This window comes from Thermomyces lanuginosus (assembly GCF_041956635.1).
Source record: "Thermomyces lanuginosus strain ATCC 200065 unplaced genomic scaffold VTN49scaffold_35, whole genome shotgun sequence".
In the NCBI taxonomy this organism is placed as follows: Eukaryota; Fungi; Ascomycota; class Eurotiomycetes; order Eurotiales; family Trichocomaceae; genus Thermomyces; species Thermomyces lanuginosus.
The window spans coordinates 25351-46171 of NW_027192369.1; the positions used below are offsets into that span (position 1 = coordinate 25351).

The 20821-nt window shown below is 49.7% G+C and overlaps 9 protein-coding genes and 1 non-coding gene across 10 annotated transcripts; 5 read left to right on the forward strand and 5 right to left on the reverse strand.

The window, feature by feature from the left end:
• Positions 1-985: 985 nt before the first annotated feature.
• Positions 986-2735, reverse strand: VTN49DRAFT_5445 (uncharacterized protein; the record flags this gene model as incomplete). The annotated part of the gene is made up of 3 exons (XM_069413503.1): positions 986-1140; positions 1199-2136; positions 2245-2735. The coding sequence occupies 3 exons, from the start codon at positions 2733-2735 to the stop codon at positions 986-988; spliced, it is 1584 nt and encodes a 527-aa protein (XP_069266168.1).
• Positions 2736-4102: 1367 nt separating this feature from the next.
• VTN49DRAFT_5446 (uncharacterized protein) lies at positions 4103-5166 on the forward strand (the record flags this gene model as incomplete). Its single annotated transcript, XM_069413504.1, has 2 exons — positions 4103-4254; positions 4308-5166. The coding sequence occupies 2 exons, from the start codon at positions 4103-4105 to the stop codon at positions 5164-5166; spliced, it is 1011 nt and encodes a 336-aa protein (XP_069266169.1).
• Positions 5167-5399: 233 nt separating this feature from the next.
• On the reverse strand, positions 5400-6749 carry VTN49DRAFT_5447 (uncharacterized protein; the record flags this gene model as incomplete). Its single annotated transcript, XM_069413505.1, has 3 exons — positions 5400-5489; positions 5542-6182; positions 6242-6749. The coding sequence occupies 3 exons, from the start codon at positions 6747-6749 to the stop codon at positions 5400-5402; spliced, it is 1239 nt and encodes a 412-aa protein (XP_069266170.1).
• A 504-nt stretch (positions 6750-7253) lies between these two features.
• VTN49DRAFT_t82 lies at positions 7254-7327 on the reverse strand. The gene has a single exon. It is a non-coding gene; the product is annotated as a tRNA-Val (tRNA).
• Positions 7328-8198: 871 nt separating this feature from the next.
• VTN49DRAFT_5448 (uncharacterized protein) lies at positions 8199-8962 on the forward strand (the record flags this gene model as incomplete). The annotated part of the gene is made up of 5 exons (XM_069413506.1): positions 8199-8292; positions 8344-8499; positions 8551-8697; positions 8746-8858; positions 8918-8962. The coding sequence occupies 5 exons, from the start codon at positions 8199-8201 to the stop codon at positions 8960-8962; spliced, it is 555 nt and encodes a 184-aa protein (XP_069266171.1).
• Positions 8963-9650: 688 nt separating this feature from the next.
• Positions 9651-9990, forward strand: VTN49DRAFT_5449 (uncharacterized protein; the record flags this gene model as incomplete). The annotated part of the gene is made up of 3 exons (XM_069413507.1): positions 9651-9699; positions 9758-9870; positions 9922-9990. 3 exons carry the CDS (start codon positions 9651-9653, stop codon positions 9988-9990), a joined length of 231 nt encoding a protein of 76 aa, XP_069266172.1.
• A 1321-nt stretch (positions 9991-11311) lies between these two features.
• On the forward strand, positions 11312-12038 carry VTN49DRAFT_5450 (uncharacterized protein; the record flags this gene model as incomplete). The annotated part of the gene is made up of 2 exons (XM_069413509.1): positions 11312-11465; positions 11524-12038. 2 exons carry the CDS (start codon positions 11312-11314, stop codon positions 12036-12038), a joined length of 669 nt encoding a protein of 222 aa, XP_069266173.1.
• A 279-nt stretch (positions 12039-12317) lies between these two features.
• VTN49DRAFT_5451 (uncharacterized protein) lies at positions 12318-15702 on the reverse strand (the record flags this gene model as incomplete). The annotated part of the gene is made up of 2 exons (XM_069413510.1): positions 12318-13617; positions 13676-15702. The coding sequence occupies 2 exons, from the start codon at positions 15700-15702 to the stop codon at positions 12318-12320; spliced, it is 3327 nt and encodes a 1108-aa protein (XP_069266174.1).
• Positions 15703-16290: 588 nt separating this feature from the next.
• Positions 16291-18243, reverse strand: VTN49DRAFT_5452 (uncharacterized protein; the record flags this gene model as incomplete). The annotated part of the gene is made up of 6 exons (XM_069413511.1): positions 16291-16298; positions 16355-16608; positions 16661-17084; positions 17140-17552; positions 17600-17888; positions 17940-18243. The coding sequence occupies 6 exons, from the start codon at positions 18241-18243 to the stop codon at positions 16291-16293; spliced, it is 1692 nt and encodes a 563-aa protein (XP_069266175.1).
• An 805-nt stretch (positions 18244-19048) lies between these two features.
• VTN49DRAFT_5453 (uncharacterized protein) lies at positions 19049-20560 on the forward strand (the record flags this gene model as incomplete). Its single annotated transcript, XM_069413512.1, has 3 exons — positions 19049-19099; positions 19154-20302; positions 20354-20560. 3 exons carry the CDS (start codon positions 19049-19051, stop codon positions 20558-20560), a joined length of 1407 nt encoding a protein of 468 aa, XP_069266176.1.
• Between the last annotated feature and the right edge of the window lie 261 nt (positions 20561-20821).

The following is a 20821-nucleotide window of genomic DNA, read 5'->3' on the forward strand; positions in this document are numbered from 1 at the left end:
TGTCAATTACTTGGGGCTTGATAGATAATAACTACGATGTATTAGAAATGCTTTGTGATGCAGGCCAACGGAAACCTGTGATACCAATGTACTCAAACCAATTGTGGTCCAAAATTTCTTCTGCAAGGCACAAAGTACTCCGTATGCAGTCATACTGAAAATGAGTCATTGCGCATGCCCGCACCTGTTTCGAAGTGACACAAGTCACATCTCCCGAATTTGTCGCCATATCCATCGCCAAGAAAGAACGTTTTTGACGTCGCAATTGTGACAATCATTCGGGCAGACTATCTCCTTCCCGCAGTGGAGCCATGGAGCCATGGAAAATTGTGACACCTGATGGCTGATCTGACTCTCATTCGAACAATCCGATGGCAGAGCCGAATGACACTAATTCATGATTCCAAGAGACGCGGACTTGGACGTTGTATTCCGCCAATATTTGAAATCTCCAACTCCGACCTGTAGTAGATGAATGCGAGTTCCTCGCTAGTGTAAAGACTACGACATAATCTGAATCATTACCGGGAAGGCAACTCTCAATGGTGGCTGCGTCAATCCAATTGTATGCCAACTCGCCCAAAATCTTGAACGAGACGGGCGCATATGCACGTGGATGCAGCTAGGATCCGGTCGAGGGGGTCATGACCTAATATGTCACTTGAGTCGACGGCCGCTCCGTCAGCTGCAGACAAGATAGGACAGGCCGGAAAGGAGACCCGTAATAGAAGTCGGCATCTTCATGATATGCGCACCGATGAGAGCAGATCAGCGTGACGATTGGTATCTGTGAGGACTTGCTCCTAAGTCTTTCTATATACAAGATCACGAATGCCAAATGAAACAATACTCGGACATAATCATGTACGTGCGTCCGAGGAACGAAAAATAAATACAGAAATCCCCCAACTATATACACCCTATGTACTCCGCGCGAAATCCAATGTATATCCACAAAAAGCGTCTAGCGGCAGCTCTATCCAAGTCATGACTGCTCCCGAACCACCGAACGCTCCAGAGTTGCAATTGCTTCCTCGTGGCGAGACTGCTGACCGCGGTAGGAGCGCTTGCCGCGAAGAAACCAATCGGCCAAAATAATAACCACGACCACGCCATAAACAGCGGAGATGTAGTTCATCGCTGTGATATAAGCCCAGGAATAACAACACTGAGAGGGGGCCAGAGCAGGAATACTTACAGCCAGCAGTCACGGGATAAACAGACGGAAATGAGTACATAACGAGCGTAAACAGGGTCCAAGCGAGGACAACAATGTTTGCTACTAAACCGAAGGGTCCGAGCCAGAATGGGCCATGCTGAATGTTATTGCGACCCTTGTAAAGCAAACAGATGATGGGAATCGCATAGGAAATGTAGAGCAGGACGATGCAGGCGGTGACCATGCTGTTGAATGCGGTCGAGGAGCCAAGGTAGAGCAACCCTAACACGGAGACAATAGCACAGCTGACAGTGTGTGCAATCCAGGGCACATCGAGGACTGGATGAACTTTTGAGAGCCACTTATGACCGGGGAGACCGCGGTCTCGAGCAAACGACCAGCACAAGCGGGATTGCCAGGTATGCGACGCAATCTGGCAGCCGATGCCAGTCACAAGGACGAGCGACTCCAATACAATCGCACCCGCTTTGTTGCCCAGCGCTTGGTAGTACAGTTCCAAAATCGGCACACCAGTAGGGGTGTTGAGCAATGGCTCCAAGTCAGAAAGGCTGAAGAACATGGCAATGACGTAGAACCAGGATGTGGTAAAGCCGATTGCAACCGTGCCCAGAATGGCAATGGGAATAGCTTTCTCTGGGCGACCAACTTCCTCGGCCATATGGGTGGCCGAGTCTAAACAGGCGAAAACCCAATTCGGGTTGATCAACCCGACGATAAAGGCCAGCCCATCGGAGGCCCAACCAGTGGAGTTAACAAAGTTCGTAAACACGAACTTGGCGTCTGCATGTGTCGGGGCAGCTGCAGGAACGGTAATCAAAATGACCGTGAAAGATATCAAGGAGATATAAAGCGTTGTCATGGCGACTTTGGGCAAAAGCTTGCCTACACAGTTGAACAAGTAGGCAAAGAAGTTGATCACTTCATACGCGACAACGACATGCCATGCCTGTGGAACACTGTCAAGGACGGGTCAGCCAACCCACATTCCGAACAGACTAGAACTACACGCAAGAAGCAGATAGAAGCAACGGGGGACATAGGGGCTGGGGGAAGCTGTTTCATACAAGTCGGGATGTGACAACTGCCACATTCCTACGCCGGCTGAGCCGAGACCAAGGGCAACACTGGCTGAGGTGAAGATACTTCCGGCCCAAGCGAACCAGCCCGTCAAATAGGAGGCGAAGTTGGCGTATTGGGGAGGAGCCAATTCATTCGCCCAGAAATATTGACCACCGGCATTGGGCATAGCACTGGCCAGTTCCGACAGGGTAATCGCGACACAGGTCGAAACCAGGGCAATCAGCGGAATACCATAGACAGTGAGCACCGTGCCGCCAGAGTTGATACCCGTGATCAAGGAGGCAGAAATGCCAAACCAGGAATTGGTTAGCGAAAAGCCAACACCGAGCAGCGACAACACGGAGAAGTTGCGCTGCATATCCTGGGTGTAGCCCATTTCTGCCAATTTGAGGGCATCTTCGTCCAAAGATGGGATGTCTCCATGGTTGTCACTGGGCGGCGAAGGAGTGACCTTGTCAATCTTATCTTTACTCATTTTGGCTGGCTCTCACTATTCGCGCTGAATTGAATCGCGTCTCGGGGGCACACGGAACACCTCAGTCGCTTTCGGTACTGTGGGCTGTGGTCAAGGGCACAAGGGCACAAAGCGCATATGGGCGTAATCTCGATAGCCGCGTTCCTGGAGGGGGGGCCAAAGGGCACGCTGTCGCACAGGGAGAGGGACCAATCGAACGGATTCGCGGGTTGTGATGCTCACGGCCTTGCTACTACAGCACCATACAGTAGAGCCAAAGGGCACACAAAGCTGGAGCCTGGAGAGCAACACTCGGGTTTGGGGTCGCGAGCTATAACTAGCTCAACACTGGCATTAAAAGAAAACAACTGGTATCGGACGGGCGAAAGAACCGTCAATCAGGAAAAGAAAGAATCAGACCTCCCTCGAGGACATGCGAACCCAAGAAGGCACTGATATGTTTGAAGTCTATGAAGGCATTGACGTTGAGGATTTTATCAGGAACTTTTTACTCATAGATGCAACCCTAGCAAATAGTGAGGGCTCTCTGCAGGCGCACTAACAAGATCCAGTAAAACTTTGCGAGCCACTGATAACGTATGCGGCATGACGCAAATGCAGATATGAACGGATCGAAGTACCTACCGTACTAACGAAGGGCGGATACTATAAAACCTTTGCAGCATATATGCGAATTTTTCGAGTCCAGTACGTCATCGATGTAGCGAGCTCGATCAATTCCACTGGTTTCCTGCCGGTGCCAGGTACGGCATGCTGCGTCGAGAAAACCTGCTGAGGGCCTGAAATTACATGAGGTCAAGTGGGATCATGAAGACCCACCAATCATCATTGTCGATCATCAGTTGCCAAGAGCCTTCAATCCCGAGTACGTCACGTGAGTGGCCAGTCAATGTACGAAAAATCGAAGAGAACGCCGAGATTTCGGTACAGTGTGGCTTTGTCATCGACGTGACCTTGACCTATCCTAAGCCTCGTCTATCGCACGCACAGGTCACACCTGCAGGGCGCGACGGACGCTGCAACTTCCATACTTTCATCGAATGAGTGGGGTTTATTCAAGCAATATGAACGCACACCAATGACAGCTCTTGAAACTTAGCTGAGAACTTTAACGAGCAACTCGGCTAAGTACGGAGTATGGAGACCCTCGTACTGAGGACTGGCACGGAATCGTACTGTACTGAAATTGCTGCCAAGACTGTCAAAACGCGACGCGAAATTGGTCAACGCGTTCACTGAAGATCGAAATCAACAAACTTTCATACAGAAAGGACTCTGTTCATAAAAACAACGTCGAACACGACCTCTTGAGAACGGAAGAAGCTCGCATAGTCTGATTTGGGTGTCCAACTGTTTTCAGCACCGTCATGACTCTGACGACAGCGTCTGCAGGCGCTCATACCATTTCATCCAGTACATCCGCAAAGGAAAATGGGTCGCCTGCAAAGCGGCATGAAGAATATCAATATCTAGATCTTGTGCGGGAAATTCTAGAAACCGGAGAGCATCGACCGGATCGGTACGCTTCATTGGACGTAATGAAAACAGGTGATGGCTGCTAACTCCCCCAAGAACTGGAACAGGAACGTACTCCCTATTCGCTCCAAGGCCGCTGAAATTCAGCCTCAATGACAACGGACGTCCCATTCTTCCCCTCCTCACGACGAAACGCGTGTTTCTCCGAGCAGTTATTGCTGAGCTACTGTGGTTTATCGAGGGTAATACATCCTCGCTTGCTTTGAGTGAGCAAGGAGTGAAGATTTGGGATGGAAACGGCTCGCGTGAATTTCTCGACAGCGTGGGCCTCACCCACCATGAAGTTGGCGACCTTGGCCCAGTTTATGGCTTTCAGTGGCGACACTTTGGCGCCACCTACGTTGATGCAAAAACGGATTACACCGGCCAAGGAGTTGACCAGCTGGCGGAGGTTATCCATAAACTACGAACGAACCCGTACGATCGCCGGATAATCTTGAGCGCTTGGAATCCGCGCGATATCCCTCGGATGGCGCTCCCACCGTGTCACATGTTTGCCCAGTTTTATGTATCTTTTCCGAGATCTCAAAAGGAAACGGAAGAGCAGGCAGGGGAGAAACCAAAGGGCCATCTACATTGTCAATTGTATCAACGATCGTGTGACATGGGCCTCGGGGTACCTTTCAACATTGCCAGCTATGCATTGCTCACACATATGATAGCACATGTCTGCGACCTGGTTCCTGGCAGTTTGACGCACGTCATGGGTGATGCGCATGTCTACCTCGACCACGTCGACGCTCTTAAAACCCAACTGGAACGGGAGCCACGAGATTTCCCCGAGTTGGAAATCAAGCGGGAGAAAGGTGGAAGTATTGACGGCTGGAAGATAGATGATTTCGTTGTGAAGGGATATAACCCCCACAAAACGATTGCCATGAAGATGTCCGTATGAACGAACATGCATGGGGGCCACGACTGCGACATCCCCTGGCGCATCATTCCTAGATACTTTGTATAAATGAAATAATTCAACCGTCCGAGGTCACATTGCTCTGGCAGAAGCAATGATTTGGGATATGCAGCCCTGCTTCCTATCCATGCCAATTGGTGAGTCGGAATTAATTTCTAGTACAGCATGCAGCTGCGAATGGTCTCATCCGGGACATGAAGATGCGTATTGCTGGCTCAAGGTGAAGCTGGCGGCATTCCGAAGCCCTCCTTCCCATCCCTCGGAGGCCAATCCGGAGCAGGATAGCTCAGTAGCTTGCAAATATCCTGAGCGAGTTAATCACTTGTCCACGGAGGAGCCACGAAACCTGGACCTCACCTTTCGCCGCTGTCGGAAATCATCATATAATCCTAGCCACACATCCCGATCACGACACCCACTTTCTTTGGGTGTTCCTGGATCTTTGTCACACTTTGGTAACATATTCGCCAACTGTCCTTGTGGCCACATGATCCATGGTTTAGGCAACGGCCAGTCAGAAAAATGGATGACTTTGGCCTCATTCAGAGCTTTATCTGGATTCCACTGTTCATAATCATTGCCCAAAAACAGCCGGTGATCCTTGGTGCGAAACTCTCCAGTGACGAGGCCGTACTGTCTATGTGGCAGAACTAGGGCCGAATTCCCGTAGCGGTCATTGAGTAGTTGCACGTCGTACGTGTCCCGGCCACCATCATCTGCCATTTGCCCGTGCTGCGCAGGTTCAGCAGCATCCATCAGTGCCCTCCATTCACGATATGCAGGCTCAATCAAAATGAGAAAGTTGGCGAGTTTGTGACTGCGTGGCCAGTCTTGGTACGCACGAGGCATAGCAACCGGTGCCGAGGGAAGGAAGAACAACTCGTCGAGATTCTGACGGATTATAACATCGGAATCGAGATGAAGAATTCGACGGAACTGCGTTTCTCGAAAGGCGTAAAATTTCGATATGCTGTAATCCCGAGACTCAATGCCTTCCTCTGTCGCGGTTCTCACCGTCAGTCTAATGCACCACATGCGGAGTAGAACGGCTACTAACTAGGATGTCGGTCGATATATTGCAATGGCACTGGAACAAGTTGGACCTTGTATTTGTCCCGTGCCAGGTTCAGCAATTGACTGTCGCGGTCTTTCCGATTCTCAACGGTAGTGTCCCAAGACTCGGGATAGTACAATATACGTTGCGCACGGCTTCCCAACCGATCCAACGCTTCGAACACCATCACCGCATTACACAGGTAAGAGCTATCCGTCACGTATTGGCTATATGCGTACTGAGACCAGTCAATGGACTCGTAGCGCAGATGCGGTGATAACCCTGGTGGCTGATATGATCGATGGCCAGTCAGCCAGATCACGAAAACAACCACAATCACAATAATAGCATATTTTCTGAACCGTCTCGGCGAGACGGCAGTCCAACCGCTGTGCAAATTGTATTTTGTTGAACGCTCATGGGATTCATCATCAGAGTCATCTGTGAGATTTTCCAAGTCAAATTCAACCGCCTTTCGTATGGAAGACGCGGATTCATTCGTTCTGTACATAGCGCGTGTCGAAAGCTCGTGGCATGTCCAATATTGACAAACGAAAAGTGATCTCTATCAAGTATCTGACAGAGTCAAAGTTGTAAGAGCTGTCCAAGTTGAAATCTCAAGAGAGTATTATGTAAGGCACGTTTCAGGGGGGCACTGGGTCAGACCATCAGAGATGCCCGGTGACCAGGGCCTAGGCCTCATTGCGCCTTGCGCCCTTACATCCTGGGGGTCCTCCCTCTGTTCAGGGATCTCTAAACGCAAGACAGTACTAACTGCACATAGAATACCCTGTATCAACTGACGAAAGGATTTGCAGAAAACACACGAGTAAATAAAACGTAGAAATCAGAAAAGGCTCCTAAGAGTACTGACAAATTGCATCCAAAAGCTGATTTTCCAATAGACCTAAATACTAAATACTCTTGCCGCTGGGGTAAGAGTAAGGACGGAGTAGTTAGGTTAATGCAAACTCGCAAGTCCATGAAGAAAAATAAGCAGCCAAAAGAAAAAAATTGACCGGTGCCGGGCTCGATCCGGCGACCTCCTCGGTGTTAACGAGGCGCGATAACCAACTACGCCAACCAGCCAACTTAGTTGTTTGATCGGGCGCAATAATGTTTGATTCGCCTATTCCTGTAATCTGGATTTCTGGTGGGGTAATTAACCAATGCAATCCGACCCTGCAGAACCTACGGAATACGGAGTACACTTCTTAAAGTGGAGATGAAGTTTGTATGCACACATGATTAAGACCACCCGTAAGGAGCACAGAGGATTTATGTACCTTGCAGTACAAGTAGAAAAGTGACGTACCAGTCAGATACCCATACTGCCTGGTTTTCCAGTGACTCGGCTAATCTTGTCCTCGTACCGAATTAATTCGCAGACATAGCGCTGCGCATCTGATCATACACATGTCATGCTTTTGAGTTCCAACTTCCTAGACGACGAAAAATTACGAGGTTTTCTGATGTGTGAGAAAATACATAGAATCTGCCCAAGTCATGAAGATTCCAGGCTGCTAGAGATGGTGCCAAGATATTTGCACGTGAGACTTCGAGTTCATTTGTCAGCGATGCGCTGACTAACAACGGTTAAATTGAATTGATTTTATATGATGTTAGCACAGACCAAGTGATCCCGGTCAGTAACCTGCCAATCAAACTTCGGGACTCCTTCTCCGTAACGCAAGTTGCAATGTCTCCTATTTGGTCGGCGACCTGGGGCACCCTTGCGATCAGCTTCCCCTACAAACGATCATATGCTGTGTGTGAACTTCCGTCCGTGTTATTGACTTCTTCCTGAGTGTCAGCGAAACGATCGACGACGTCCGCTAAGTCAATTGGTGCCTGGTTTCATTGTTGTTGGCGAGCAGGTTCCATTGATATTACTGTTTGAGCTGGCATCTCCTGGACGTTCCTTTTCGACGCGAAAGATTAGATCCATACCGCCGTCACAATGGGAGGCTCAGTTTCGAAGATTATGGGAAAGATCTTCGGATCTAAGGAGATGCGATTGCTTATGCTGGGACTGGATGCGGCGGGCAAGACCAGTATGTTTAGCTCCTGATCCCCTGGTTAACCATTACTGACGGAATGAACAGCGATTCTGTACAAACTGAAGCTCAACCAGGATGTGACCACCATTCCCACAGTCGGATTCAACGTCGAAAACGTCACATACAAGAACGTCAAATTTAATGTCTGGGACGTCGGTGGACAGGACAAGATTCGCCCTCTGTGGAGGCACTATTACTCCGGTATGGGATGAGATAAGAGGCTTGGAGGACACACCTGCTGACTATGTGCAGGCACACAAGGACTCATCTTCGTCGTTGATTCGGCCGACCATGCACGAATAGGCGAAGCACGCTCCGAGCTTCACAAAATTATCAATGACCGCGAGATGAAGGATGCATTGTTGTTGGTGTTTGCTAACAAGCAGGACATTCCAGGACGTATGTATTGCCGTTGTACTTTATCATCAGAGTACTGACATCTGCTAGACATGAGCCCAGAAGAGGTTACCAACGCCCTGGAACTCCATAAACTGAAGGACCGGCTGTGGTATGTGGTTCCTAGTGTTGCAACCGAGGGAACCGGAATTTTCGAGGGATTGGTAAGAATCCTATTGGTTCGGTCTATTATTATATCAATTTGGGCTGACTCATGGATCAGGCATGGTTGTCGAATAACGTGAAAACTCCGGCGCCCGCAAAATGATTCTGTCGTTGCGCATTGTACAACTCCAGATTGGCATTATCGTCGACAGTCATGATGTGTTTCCTTTGTGGTGGTTCTCCAGTTACTTCTTATTTGCGCATGTGACCTCGTGGCTTTCATGATATCCCTTCTATCGTCTATCGTGTTTAGAATCTTCTCAGTGTTTTCATGTTTAACCGTGTTTCTTTGTGTAAATGTACAGGATACTCATATTAATCTATCAAATCTGAAAGAGCTGGGCTGGAACCCTTTCGCGTCCCACACGTCATCATGATAGAGCCTCTTTGTTTCCATGGGTGCCACACTTTTGGAAGTGAAATCCAGCACGAATGCCAGTTTTCATGAAAAAGAATCAGTTGCCACGTTGGTCTTGATGGCCTCACAAGTCATCAGGTCATCTTGCTACGCGGACATTTTGTCCAGTACATTGTCATCACTGTGGTGCGTCGATGGTGGCGTATGGCTGATACTGGATTTCTATTGCAGGACAATACTGCCACACAATGGCATTGTGACATCAGCTGTTAAAGTATGTATGGCCACTGCCACTGAGCATGGGGTATAAGAGCTTTCCCCATTACCTTTCCTGCTACTTGCCATACGACTTAGTCAAGAAAAGAAAGGCTACTTCTCATTTCGAATACACCTAGCAAAAAGTTTTGTGTCAATAAGACAGCAGGCCACTAAAATGCCCGCTTACAGAGTCAACCAGCATGTGCGTTATAAGCCCGTCGGAGGTGAGCGTTACTCCTTAGATTCCGCCATCAAAGCGGTCTCTTAAAATTCGAGCTCCAGGTGCCGAATCCAAAACGTCCGAATCCGTCGGCATCATCCGTGAAGTTATCACACAACCGGGCAATTTGACGGGACGGAACGTGCATGCTTCTCCGTCAACACCTCGATATGAGGTACGACTCCTAACGGACCTTCGGATATGACACTCGTTAACAATTTTTCAGGTCGAGAATGCGCATACCCACAAGCGTTCCGCAATCAAGGAAGAGAACATCATCGAGGGGATCTCATAACTGCATTATTGTACAGTAGGCGTTGAAAGACCTAGATAATGTCGCTTCCAAACTGAGTTTGTAATGCTAGTATTGTCGAACTTGTGCCTTACACTCATCTATGCACGAGTCTATCCGAACTGGGAGCGAATGCAAATACACAGTAAATTAGTTTTGGTCAGGCTGGACAGCTTGTGGCCATAGGGGTGGAAAATTCAATCCTTGAACACTTTCTATATGGATTTGCTGTTGATATCCTGACACGGCCTGGCCATTGGTATTTAGCTTAACTAGTTAAACACTCCCGAAAGATTTGCCACTGGCCGCCGTGATGAGTGGTGTTGCTGTGCAGTCACAGATGAGGTGTGATTCGGCTCAGGAAGAATATATACATTCGATTGATGGTAGTTGTGGGAATGGTGTACTAAACACAGTGCTGACAAATTCATCCTCCTTGGCCCCTCGAGCGGTAAACGTTTTCAAGCTCTAAACCGCTTCATGAAGTAACAGGAATGATCAATTCAGAAGATAACAGCGATTGCCCAGTTTTCTAGGTTCTAAGGTAACCATGGATGCTTTGCTGCTGCTCGTCCAGTCCAATGGAATGGAGCTGTAGAATGCTCCTGAGTACCGTACGAAGGTGTCAAAGGGTATTCACGGTAGGATCCGAGGATTCTACTATGAATACTTAAGTGGAGGTAGACTCCGAATCGATGCAGAATGCCTATAACCGTTGTATCTGACCAAAGATCTGACATTGCGGGTTGTTGTGCAACTGAATCCTGATCCCCCCGGATCAGGCAGCAGCGTGGGCTATATATAGCCCTTACCCTAATCAGCCCGTCACATGCCTCATCGACCCCTATCCCTGTGGCCTGCCTGAGGCTCTGTGCTGTTTGGGCAACAGCCAGTTAGGTACATGTTTGTCACTACTGCCTGGCAGCAACTGCCGAGTTATGTACATGCTTGTCACAGCAGAGTAGTTGAGCATCAGGCACCAATGCTATGTGCATAGTACTGCTTCATAAAATGGAGGTAGTTGGTACTCGTATACGCTCTGAATCACCAGCATACAAAGGACATATGTGTTTCAAGGAAGGCCTGAGAACTCTACCCTCCTACAAGTAGACTCTCGTAACTGGCATGCTTTTTCAAATACCTAGGTAGGCAGGGAACTGAGCCAATACCTCGTTATAAGGTGTCGAATGTGTCGCAATGCCATCGTTACAAGAGCCAAGACAATTTTGGCCGCAATGTATTGCTATAGCATGCCGTACCTGTGTCACAATCTTTGTATTAGAGTCTCACTTGATTGCACAATACGCGAACAATATTCGATGCCATGCATGTGTCTAGTCTTTTCTTGAATTTATCAGATGAATGTCTTGGAATTCTGCAAGGGCAGATTTCAACTGAAGCTCTGGGGCAGGCTGTAGCGAGAATCGTCGAATTAGCAAGACTGTCGGAAGGACCGCTCCAAGGCATCACATATAAACGTGAAATGTTTTCAAATCTCTCTGCGTCGATGAATCACAGTTTGGTGCGATTGATCAGAAATCGCAGAAGAGCCACCAAGAACTGAGCAAGAAGAACACATCCGAAGCCGATATTTCGGCATAATCCCCGTGTTTCAGAAGATGCGATGCAAGATTTGCGTACCCCTACTTTTCATCACCGCTGTAACGGCAGAAGCATTCGATCCTAAACCGTACCTTGATATCGCCAGCTCTGCCGAGAACTATGCACAGTCGGTCGCAAGCGCCTACAAAGATTATGGAGAATCCATAGCGTCAGAAAAAGTCAGTTCGGCGTCAAGCATTGCTTCTTACTACGAAAGTCGAGCTGGAGATATTCCCAGCAGCGCCGAAAGTCTCGCTTCTTCCTATGTCCGCGAGTACGAACCTCATCATCATGAAACCACGACCGTGACCGAGACGAACCCTGCCACCACAGCTTCGGCGCCGTCACCACAGTTTACGGGAGCTGCAATGGTTGTATGGCCGGAACTTACATCGGTTTGCCTCATTGCATCGGCGTGGTTGGTTGGCACTTTTGCTGTGTTTCTTTGATTCTCGGACAAGCATGGGAGAGCCCTAATCATTGAGCCACCTTACCGTTGCGCAAATACTATGTGTTTTTTTCCCATGTGGTGTAGTTATCAGCACCAGACAAGAATTTGGAACGAATACTCATAAATCTGGAATTTCTTTACCCGAAGAGCTCGAATGAAGTCTATCCGAAAATATCCCGACAACAGCCTTCCTCTATACAACCGTCTCCCTCTATGGAAATATTATGAACATGAAAGTACTATAAATGCATGATATAGGTAACAGGTTGTTCTGTGCTCACTCCTCTTCATCGTCCGTATCGGGTGGCCGGGGTGTCCCCTTGGGAGAATTCAGCCACTCTAGGTGTCGCAGCCGTCTGCGCACTTCGCGCTCCTTGAGTTGAGCACGCGTGAGTTTCTTTTTCTTTTTCGCTTTGAACTTCAACTCGCCCGTGTCTTCGGCGCCCGAATTGACCGCCGATGCTGTTGCACTAGACACGGCGGAGCTAGCGACCTGACTGCTTTCCGGTGTGGACCCGACAGAATTTCCATTCAGGCGATCGGCCTGCGTAGCAGTGTTGATGTGACGTGTAATGCGTCCATCTTCGACATAGATTTGTTCCGGGCAGAGCGAGCTGACGAATTCCTCATTGTGAGAAATCATCACAACTCCCCCCTTGTAATCGCGGATAGCGGCAGCCAGCGCGCCCATCGAGTCTCGATCAAGGAAGTTGGTTGGTTCGTCCAGAACCAGCAGATGTGGATTGTTCCACATTGCTCCGGCCAACACCACCTTGACCTTTTGCCCTCCCGAGAGACTCCCGATTTGGTTGTGGTTGGCAATATCCGGATCCAATCCGCAATCTTCGAAGTGCTTCGCAATTACCTTGGGCTCAAGGATGCGATAGCCCAATCCTTCTCGAGACGCCTCATGGTCGTCGAACTCCTGCACCAGTTTCGAGAACCCCAGTTCTATCAATGTTTCCCGTGACACCATCGTGTTGTGCTTAGGAAGCAACCCAACCCATTTGACTTCGTACTGGAACGTCTTTTTCCATTTCTGACGTCCCATAAGCGCTTCGACCCGCCGAGGCCCCCGTCCATCACCAAGGTCAATCGGCTTCTCCATTTGCGCACGTTCCTCATCTGTCATGATGCGAGTCTGCTTGAGGAATACTTCGCGGTCATCGCCATTGGCGTAACGCCACTGCAAATACTGATTTGGCGTCTTCTCCAGGTGCATTTCAACGTGCTCGAGCGCATGTTGCTTGATGTAGCCAATCCGGAGATTTGGATGCTTTTCCACCTTCCCAGACTGGGGAACAAGCTCTCCAGTGAGCAGTTTGATCAGAGTGGACTTGCCCGCACCATTGCCACCGATAATCGCTGTGCGCGACGACAGTGACAATGAGATGGAAGCCCCCACCAGCGAAGGTTTGCTGGCGCCGGGATAAGTGTAGGAAACGTTGCTCATGCGGAGAATGGTCCGCGTCTGCGACTTGATGCCGCTCAAGATACCGGGAGGTGGGAATTTGAATTGGAGGCTGCTCGCAGACAGCGTGTAATAACTTTTGGCTTCCGGCCGAATCTTGACGAAACTGTTGACAATCATTAGCACACACAATCCAGCTGAACATATCATGGGTAGATACTGACTTTGCCAAATTTCCCTTGTAAAGAACAAGTTTCTTGTTCTCGTAATGGTAAATGTCCGTGCACACTTCATCCAAGAAACCAGAGTCATGGCTGACAATCAAACTGGTGATTTCGGTGTGCTTCTTCAGATACTCCTGGAGCCACTTTACGTTGGCAACATCCAAGTGATTCGTCGGTTCGTCCAGAAGCAAAACGTCGGCCTTCATAAGCATTGCACGGGCCAGCGCCAATTTCATTTTCCATCCTCCTGATAATGACCCGACCTTCTGGGATTGCCGTCCCTCTGGACCAGAAGTGAAACCGAATTCATCAAGGACAGCCGAGATCGTGTCTTTTCCAGTACCTGCAAGCTCGGGATCATTTGCACAATATTCCAGGACACTGAGTTCGGCACTCTCGCCTTGATTGTGCTCGACGAAACATGTCCGAAGGACCTCCTTGGGCGGAAATCCCTCTAGTTTACCCTCTGCAATACTGCGCATCAGAGTGGACTTGCCAACACCATTACGGCCACAGAGGCCGTAACGATGGCCTTTCAACAGACGCAAATTGGTGTGAGAGAGCAACAGTCTCCCTCCGTAGCCAAGCGAAAAGTTGGCGTTGACGATCTCAACTTCGTTTTCATCTTCCTGAGTTTGTTCTCCGAACTTGCGGCGATCCTCCTCGATGAAATACGCCTGAATCTTCGCAGCAACCTTATCATGCTGATCATCCCGAAGGAGACCGCGAAGATATGGCCCCACGCACTCTGGAATACGGTCGTGCATTCTCACATTAACAGCATGGCAAACCATCTCCGCGATATAGTTCCTGACGATGTTGGCAAAAGCTTCATCTTCCGGGCGCTGAAGGCCGCCATGGGCCTTGATTTCGTTCTCAAGCACTTTGAGAACATCCTGAGGAGCTGATCTGCTGATTGTGCTGTCCGCAGGCAGCTTGTCGTCGCCCATAGCTTTGTCCATGACATTCAAAGCTCGATCGGCCAATTCCCGGACTTCTGGAAGGGAAGCTCTATTCTTGACAGACTGGACCCCGGGCCGTAATCTGGGAAGGAAAGCTCTAGCTTCCGCTGGATCATGGACCAATTTCGTAAGATTTTCCACAACAACAACCGTCTGTCGCAGAACCTCCTGAGGAGTTGTAGGGGTATTAAGGGACCGTTCAAGTAGAGGCGTGAGAAGGGCGAGAACAGGAGAAGTAACGACGGCCACGAATGTTGTTTGTGAAAGAGCAAGAATAGTCTTCTGTAATGTGTCTGCAGATGGCTGTTCCATAGCCTTGATAAGCAGTGGAATTCGGGGAATCACATCTTCATTCGTGATCAGGTTGGCCAACGCAATCATGGCTTTGACAGCCTGTTTCGCAACCTCATTTTTCAAGTCATGCATACCAGAACTGACAACCGGTATAATCTCTTTCAAAGCTGCTCCCATTGCTTCTCGCAGCAAATCCTTTTCACGTTCTTCAGCTTGGGTTCCAGTTCCCATTTCCGCTTTTTTCGCCATTTTTTCCAGTAGCGCGTAAGCGCCGACCGCACCTTGCCACTTTGCCGTACCCTTTTCCAAGTAGCGCAAGAGGGCAGGGAGAAAAGCGCTGACGAGCGACTCTGGCCTCAACATGGTGAAAAGTGCATCCACCGCATATTGGGCCGCGTCACGAACCACAGCGCCTTTGTCGGACAGCGCATCCAGTGCAAGGCCGAGGGCTCCTCCATCCTCAATAAGGAAGACCACTTCGCTCAGTCGGTCCTGCTTGGGGAATACTTCAAAGAGGGCTCCAAGAATGAGCATGGCGCTCTCTCGCCGTACGCCATTTTTCTTATCAGCGGCAGCTTTCTTGATTTCAGTCAACAGGTTGAAGTCTTTGATGCCCCGATACCCTGTCGTCTGGATGAGAAGATTCGTCAGGGCATAGGACGCATCCAGTGACTCCTGTGAGGTCTTTGCTGTGAAAATTGTGTTCAAAAGCGAAGCGACCTCATTTGCAGGCGGCGCTGAAGAAGGAAGATTTGCGACAGAAATTGGCATTATGAATGGCCCTGTCTATCACAGAAAATTCGATAGGCCAAAAACTTCAGTGAACCCAACGTTGCCGGCGTCAGTTGTTCAGTAGGCAAAAGCCTACAAAATTGAATGATGGTTGAATGACGCTCCCCGACGTCGATAAAGGCAACGAAGGTTTTAATAAATAATTAGAAAAATAAAAAAGCGATTTTTGCAGGAGTGAAGTTGGATTGTTGTTGTTCATCTTTGACCCGCGATTTTTTCTTCCTCGCCACCACCCACCACTAGAGCACTAGGGCCAGAAAATTTTAATGGATCAGGCACCGCCGCACCAGCAATTAATAATAGCCTTTGAGGCCCTTATCAGATCCTTAACGCCCGGACAACCTGTTTAACAGCGAGTATTCGTACTGTAGACACCCCCAAATCGTCTTCATTCCAAGTACCAACCGTTTACTTACAATGTCAGGCACCAAGTTGGTTAGATTGATTTCCTGACTCTCATGAACTACTCGTACAACTGGGGAGGACTCTGATAATGGAATATCCTTGATAATACAGAACACGTTGTTGTCTTGGATCGAATACCCGTAACTACATCAGAGCATGCAATCAGAAGTCTGCAGGATTCAGATTGTCAGTTCTGGTTGCCAAGCCGAAATCTAGGGAGCCGTACCTTTTTCAGTGTTGCCTTCTCCCATGCTCTTGCTGCTGCTGCTGCCGCTCAGAATAGCACCGACAATGCCATCCACGTAGGGCGCTCCGCTCCATCGTTGATGTGTCAGTACATCCACTCCAAGTTCCTTCTCTCGCGATTGAATCAATCGGACATATGCGAGCATTCCCTCGTCCTTGAATGCCCGCGAAAGTTCAGCGGTGATCGTGGCGTTCGAATGCAGACCCGCTAGCGAGACCAGTTGCAGCACAAACCTAGTTACTGTTAGGTCCAAATCCAGGTTGATAAGACCACAGAATTACGTACCCATGTCGAGCAATATCCCACACAAAGGATTTGAGAGAAGCTTCATCAAAGCCCTGGGCCATCCAGTTGAATGACGGGCTGAGGTTGTAGACGAATTTCTTCCCAGGATGCAGCTCATGAACAGATTGCGCTATCTGAGCCGCCTTTTCGACACTGGCTCCTCCAGTTTCCACCCACAGAAGATCAGCATACGGAGCGAACTCTTTCGCTCGCTTGATTGCTGCAGGTAGACCGGCCTTGTAATGGTAATACCCTTCTCGAGTTCGTGGAATATCCCACGACCATACGACTGGTTTCTTCGTGAATTCTTCTGCGAGAGCACGACGACGGGAAATGGATAGATTCGGGTTTTCCTTGACTCTTGCTTGATAGGCATCACGAACCGCCTGGGAAGCGCCCTCCGCTTTCAGCTGCTCATCGACAGCTGCATGATGTTTTCAGTAGACGGGTCAAATGAAATAGAACAGAACGTTGCATACCTTCATCAAAAGTGACAAGCCTGTGGGATTTGACCCACTGGCTCTCGTAGGCATCGATCTCCGGGCCACTGGCACCCTCCCGTTCCATCGCCTGAATGGTCTCTGCCAGAGGCTCGATATCCTCTGTCACGCCAAGAATGAACTCGTGGTCTCGAACATCAATCGTACTGCTGATGAGCCTGCCGCTTTCGGAGTCCGTGCGTGCGATGACAAGATTCTCCACGCCCATGAGGTCCCATTGGAAACGAGCCGCGACCAAACGGTTGATATGCTCGCTAATCGGGACCAGAACCTTGCCAGCAAGGTGCCCACATTTCTTGCCACCATGGAGTTGGTCTTCAAAGTGCACTGCGGCCGCACCATTTTCAGCAAACAGCTTCGCCAGCTTCATCACCGCAGTGATTCCGCCATGGCTGACACCAAGTTAGTTCCGAACAAAATGCCATCGGACAATACTCACCCGGTATCGCCGTCAGCAATGATGGGCCGCAGATAATCTACGTAGGGTGTCGCCTTCCGTTGTTCCGGTGTCATTTTCCGACGTTCATCCCAATGCTTCCGGTCATGCAGCTGCTGAGCTTTGAAAATTCTTTGCACTTGATTGGGCACGGTGTTGTAGGGGTAGTCGCCAAAGTCGGGAGAAACCTCGTTGGTGGTCGTCAACAAGGAAGAGCATGCCCAACCCGAAATATACACGACTTCCTGGTTCGGAGCCTGTTGGGTCATCTGTACCGGATCGATTACACCCACTTTCAACCGTCACTTTCCCTTGTCCCATGTGCAGCAAGGAGGTGGCTTACTCGTATGTACGGGGCGACCCTCCGCATATCGTTCGTTAAGCAGGTTGAAGAGCTTGCGTGCCATCAATGAACTGGGATATGTTTGTTGCAGCGATCCTCGCTTGCTGACTATATCTGCCGCCGTATACGGACGCTTGATGCCCTCGAAGCGAGGGGTTTTCCACCACGCCTCTACATCCTTGATTTGAGCTTCGTATAGCGAATCTTCAGCAGCGCCTGCTTTTTCAGCTGTCGACAGCAATTGAAACGAGTCAGACGGAAGCCGAGTAGAAAGCGGCGGTTCAACGGGCGGTATTGAAGACATTCGAGGATAGCCGCAAGCAAACGAGCGTCGTGCTACAGCCGATGCTGCAAGAGTTGCTGTCGGTCGAGGGAGTCGACGCACACAGGTACGGAGCATCATGATTATACGAGAAATAGGATACACGCGAAGTATGCTCCACGATCTGCAATCCGTCGGCCTTGTAAATCAACCAAATCACAGAGAACGGTAGAACATGAGAAAAAGACTATTCGATCGTTATTCGTCCCGCGTTTCGCCAAGGCCTTGAAACTTGACAGAATGCGACGCTTTCGGCGTTTGCTAGTTAAACCGGATGTTCCTTATGTCAACACCTCCCGATTATGTATGATTAATTGGAAATGTGCGGATTGTGGACATACGTAGAATGTACTCGGTAGTCCTCGTAGCGTGTGTATGCTGACGATTCTCGGATTGATAGAGAGACGAGCTCTCGGTTCTTGATCCGAAATCGCCGATATCGCGTCGTTCGGTGGATGATGAAATCATAGAGTGGCTTTTCCTAAAACGGTTTAATTTACGCATTCACCGTTAGTCCGTCGCACCTCGGCATTTCAGGCCGCGGACAACCGAGCATGTTCCTACACAAGCCGCTGCACCCTGGTAAGTAATGCCACTGTAGCAACACTCGAGCCTCTCAACAGCTGTTTTCCTGACTAGTACCCTCCAGCTCTGGCGCACGCATTGGATCGTCCTCTTGCCTGCCCATCCTTCGCCATTCCACCTGTAATCAACGTAGGCGAAGCTACGGCAAAGCTTACCCCGCGAACCCCGGATTCTTGTCAGATTTGGCCCAACAACAACAGCCATGTTGACAACCACACCCAGAGCTGCACACCGCGTTCTCCGGCTGGCGCAGGTAAGGAAACCGTATTGGTGACAAAGAGAGGACAAGACGGTTGATCGTGTTCAGATCACCAGCCGCCCGGTTATCACCTGCCGCAGCTATGCCACTGCTGAACCCGATCTGAAGACCGCTCTGAAGGAGGTGATCCCAGAAAAGCGGGAATTGTTCAAGCAGGTCAAGGAGCGTGGAGAGGAAGTCATTGGAGAAGTGAAGATCAGCAATGTCATTGGAGGTATGCGTGGGCTGAAGTCAATGGTGTGGGAGGGCTCCGTGCTCGATCCCAACGAGGGCATTCGCTTCCATGGTCGCACCATCAAGGATTGCCAGCGGGAGCTTCCGAAGGGAACTTCTGGTACGGAAATGTTGCCGGAGGCCATGTTTTGGCTGCTCTTGACCGGCAAGGTGCCGTCCACTGCGCAGGTGCGCGCATTTTCCAAGGAGCTTGCGGAGAAGTCACACTTGCCGCAGCACATCCTTGACTTGATCAAGTCGTTCCCCAAGACCATGCACCCTATGACTCAGCTTTCTATCGCTGTGGCCGCGCTCAACACCGAGTCGTCGTTTGCCAAGGCGTACGAGAAAGGATTGAGCAAGGCCGACTACTGGGAGCCTACCTTTGATGACTGCATTTCCCTTCTTGCTAAGATTCCTCGTGTTGCTGCATTGGTTTTCCGCCCCAACGAGGTCGATACGGTGGGCACTCAGCCGCTCGATGCCTCGCAGGATTGGTCGTACAACTTTGCAACGCTGTTGGGCAAGGGCGGGAAGGAGAACGAGGACTTCATTGATCTGCTCCGCCTGTATCTGGCTTTGCATGGTGACCATGAAGGTGGCAATGTCTCCGCGCACACTACTCATCTTGTTGGAAGTGCGCTGAGCGACCCATTCCTGAGCTACAGCGCTGGTCTCCTGGGTCTTGCTGGTCCACTCCATGGTTTGGCGGCACAGGAAGTGCTGCGATGGATTCTTGCCATGAAGGAGACAATTGGTGACAATTTCACCGAGAAGGATGTTGAGAAGTATTTGTGGGATACACTGAACTCGGGCCGTGTCGTTCCTGGCTATGGACATGGTGTCCTGCGCAAGCCCGATCCCCGCTTCCAGGCCCTCATGGACTTTGCCGCGTCGCGACCTGACATCCAGGCCAACCCTGTGTTCCAGCTTGTCAAGCTGAACTCTGAAGTCGCGCCGCGCGTTCTGACTCAACACGGCAAGGTACGTCTGTCAACGAATAAGGAGAAATATTCATGCTGACAATCCCGACAGACCAAGAACCCGCACCCCAACGTGGACGCTGCTTCTGGCGTGCTGTTCTACCACTATGGATTCCAGCAGCCTCTCTACTACACCGTGACGTTCGGTGTCAGCCGCGCTCTGGGCCCGCTCGTCCAGTTGATCTGGGACCGTGCCCTGGGACTGCCCATCGAGCGGCCCAAGAGCATCAACCTGCTGGGTCTTGCTGGCAAGCAGTGATTCAAAAGTTGAAAACAATCTCCACAAAATCGCTCATGTATGTTGTATTGAACGTGTTACAGTATTCCAATTTTTAGTTTTTCATGTCATAGTATGACATCAGGATTTGATAGATTGGCTTCGATGAATGTACTCCAAAAGTTCTTGTATGAGTCCTTACTTTGTTCCTCCATTGCATATAGCCACATGCAACTCCGAGCTGTAAATTCCATATATCAGGATTCATCGTCGTTTGATGCGAATCAGTTCTAATCTATAGCA